The sequence below is a fragment of the Scaptodrosophila lebanonensis genome, unplaced genomic scaffold, assembly GCF_003285725.1.
Source record: "Scaptodrosophila lebanonensis strain 11010-0011.00,11010-0021.00 unplaced genomic scaffold, SlebRS2 tig00001410-arrow-pilon, whole genome shotgun sequence".
In the NCBI taxonomy this organism is placed as follows: domain Eukaryota; kingdom Metazoa; phylum Arthropoda; class Insecta; order Diptera; family Drosophilidae; genus Scaptodrosophila; species Scaptodrosophila lebanonensis.
Window position 1 is genome coordinate 5371493 of NW_022060738.1, and position 3291 is coordinate 5374783.

General features: G+C 36.4%; 1 protein-coding gene across 1 annotated transcript; it reads left to right on the plus strand.

The window, feature by feature from the left end:
- Positions 1-1168: 1168 nt before the first annotated feature.
- On the plus strand, positions 1169-2186 carry LOC115630681 (protein phosphatase inhibitor 2-like). The gene has a single exon (XM_030527327.1). The coding sequence runs from the start codon at positions 1280-1282 to the stop codon at positions 2123-2125; it is 846 nt and encodes a 281-aa protein (XP_030383187.1). The 5' UTR covers positions 1169-1279; the 3' UTR covers positions 2126-2186.
- The last annotated feature ends 1105 nt before the right edge of the window (positions 2187-3291 follow it).

A 3291-nucleotide genomic window follows, 5' to 3' on the forward strand; every position in this document is an offset into this window, starting at 1 on the left:
TGTCCCTGCACAGTAAGGTGACAGTATACAAGTCCATATTAAGTCCAATATGGAAGTATGCGCTACCAATTTATGGCATTGCCGCTGCTTCAAACCTAAACAAAATAAGAGTTGCGCAAGCTAAAATACTTAGAAAAATATGCAACGCTCCCTGGTATATGCGCACTAGGGACATCGAAAGAGACTTATGTGTCCCCAAGGTTGGCGATGTCATTCAAATGCACGCAAGCAATTACGAGAAGCGACTCGGCAGTCACCCCAACGCACTAGCGAGGCGGCTCCTGTCCAAACCTAAGAAGAGAAGACTGAAGAAGTGCCATCCAAAGGATCTCCCCACAAGAGCCCTTGTATAAAATACATAGTATATATCATAAAATATAATCATTTTTCATGTAAAACATTGTAAATATTGTATATATGTACATAGATATAAGAGCGTCCTATAGATGCTTACTATAGACAACTTTTGTATTCCCTAACTTTCAACTAGCTTAAGCTGCCATATTGGTAGTAGAAAACTAGTTTAATAAATTGTATATATGTAAAAACTTCAAAAAAAAAAAAAAAAAAAAAAAAAAAAAAAAAAAAAAAAAAAAAGTTAAGTTTAATTCAATCAACTACTACACAAATCTATATAGCTATATCCATTAAAATACAAATATATTCTGCACACAAAAAATGTTTATGAATAACGCGGTACGACGGCAATGCAAAATCATACAATTAGAAAGATTATGGACCTTACATAATTTGATATGAAATATACTTTAGCTTAGAGAAAATAAATATATGAAGAGACACATAAATAAACTAAAGAATCTACTCGTTTGCGAGAATCAGAAAAGAAATCGCTTTTTAAGTGTATAAGCTCCTGAAGTTGTTTCAAGGCCTTGCAGTAAATAACTGGCTTATACTGTGTTGAATACTATAAGTACAAATACTTCATCCAATCATGGAAAATTAGCGTTGAATTTATTAAAAAGCTAGCCAAGTGGCGATTGTACTATGTGAACAATTTTAGAAAACTTGACCAAAAAAAAGCTCTACAAGAACATAAGAAATCAAGGGATATTGAAAGAGAAGCAGCGGATAAAGATTGTAACATTTAGAGGCCTGCAACAAGGTGGGCTTTTTTAAAACCCTCACATTGCCTGGATGTTTTTTCAGTTACTCTAAAGCTTCAACATACACATAAACTAAAATAAAAAAAACTTAAAAAAAAAACACAAAAATATAAAGATATTTACACGCAATCAGTTTCCTACACTTACCCTTTGCCATGCAGCGCAATCAGAATGAGCCTTCCAGGACAAGTATATTAAAAAATGCATATGGAGTTAAGGCCGAACCCACCATCTCATTAAAGAGAGCCAAGTTCGATGAGATGAATGTGTTGGAAACCCTTCATCCAGCTAACAAGGATTATGGCCACATGGTTATCGATGAGCCAAAGACCCCATTTGTATTCGATGATGAGCCGGCTCATGTTTTGGACACGGAAACTCTAATGGAAAAGTTACGTCGAGCTGCGCAATCAGAAACGCCGGCCTTTGGAATGGATAACGACTCGGACGATTCGTCAGGCGATGATGACTTTCCCGAATCTCTTGAGGAAAAGGTGGGTCGCCTGGAGTTCGAGCGCCGTCGCAAACTACACTACAAGGAATTTTTGACTGTGCCATTGGCCAGACGTCTAATAGCCGAAGAGTTCGGTGATTCCGAACTAAGTATTCCAGATAAACTAAATACGACAAGTGAAAGTTGCTTGTCTGAAGTGTGCGCCGAGCACGACAATCAAGACGACCAATCCGGTATTGAGACTTCATCGAGTTACTCATCACAGAGTGAGCCATCGGAATCGCATTTCGAGCCCGGTTTTCACCCATCTCATCCATGCTATCACAAGCTGAAGGCCCATATAGCTGCCGGAAAGAAGAAAGACAAGGCCGAACAGCCAACCCAAGACGTTGCACAATCCGTCAGAGCTGTGGGTCGACCAAGTGGCGTGGGCATGTCCATTGGGACCACCCAACCACGTCCGCACAGCTCCATAGCCGAAAGCAAGGGCTCCGTCGCGCTTACCGTCAAAAAGCGTTGCATTTCTAAGAAGCTATCGACCTCATAATATAATGGGGATCCCAAATTATGATCAGCAAATAAAACAATCAGACAAAAGCGAATTACCACTTTGATAATGATATCTATATTTCAAAATTTAAATTGTAGTGTTTTGGTCAAAGGGTCAAGGGATATACTAGGTTGGTGCAAGTACAGACTAACACACGGATGGATTCTTGATCAGTATGAAAAGACAACTTGAAATAGCCATGACAGTCTGTTAGTGCTTCTGTGCCTGTTGTGTTAGGCGAAGTGTAAAGGCATTTAATCCTATAAGTACCAGGAGTTGTGTTGGTCTTGACAACTCAACTCTGTACTTAGACAAAACACTACGAAAACGTATGCTTTTGAAACTTTTATATGTTTTTAAAAATTATTTTCATTCAACAAAGTGAAAACTTTAATTGCTAAATGCTATTGAGATTAAAAATGGATGGGACTGCATTCACTTAGTTGAATATTTCACTAATTTAGTGGAGGCCTGGCATAGCTCAACGAGCTAAAGCATAAAGCCTGATTGGAAAAATTACTTGCAGTCTGTAAAATATTAAGCTGTCGAAATAAACTAAAAACCCTAAATAAAGGCCAGCTCAAAAATGTACTTAAATTCTTTAATTATTATAGGTTTCAGCGCTACGCTGGCTTGGTGGAATTTTTTTTTTTAATTGTGCTAGTTTTTATTAATTCTAGACACCTATTCTTCCATTTTTCGCTGTACATATCGTAAATGTCGAGCAGGTAGCTAGAACTCCTCCTATTGGAGCAAATAGTGTAACTCGATTCTTTACCATAATGGCACTAAAATGAAGAAAAAAGTAATTGTTGAATTTAAAGCAAACAAAAAAAAAAGGCGACTAAATAGCTTTGCTCTTATAGTTATTATCTACGTTTAATGTAGAATGTTTCTTGATTCACATTGCTTTAATAGAACTAACTAATAGAAAAAAATTTATATACCACAAAAACGTGCCACAAATCCACAATTCTAGAAAAATAACAATTATAAACTGTAAATTGCCTATTAATATACGAGTTTTCGTATTTTTGATCAAATAAGACACAAATAAACCAGCAAATTCATTTCCGATCTCATTTCAAAGATCATAATTTCAAAATTACATGTGTTCAGCTCCAATGTTAAATAATTGATGAATTAAACAAGAATATTTGTAT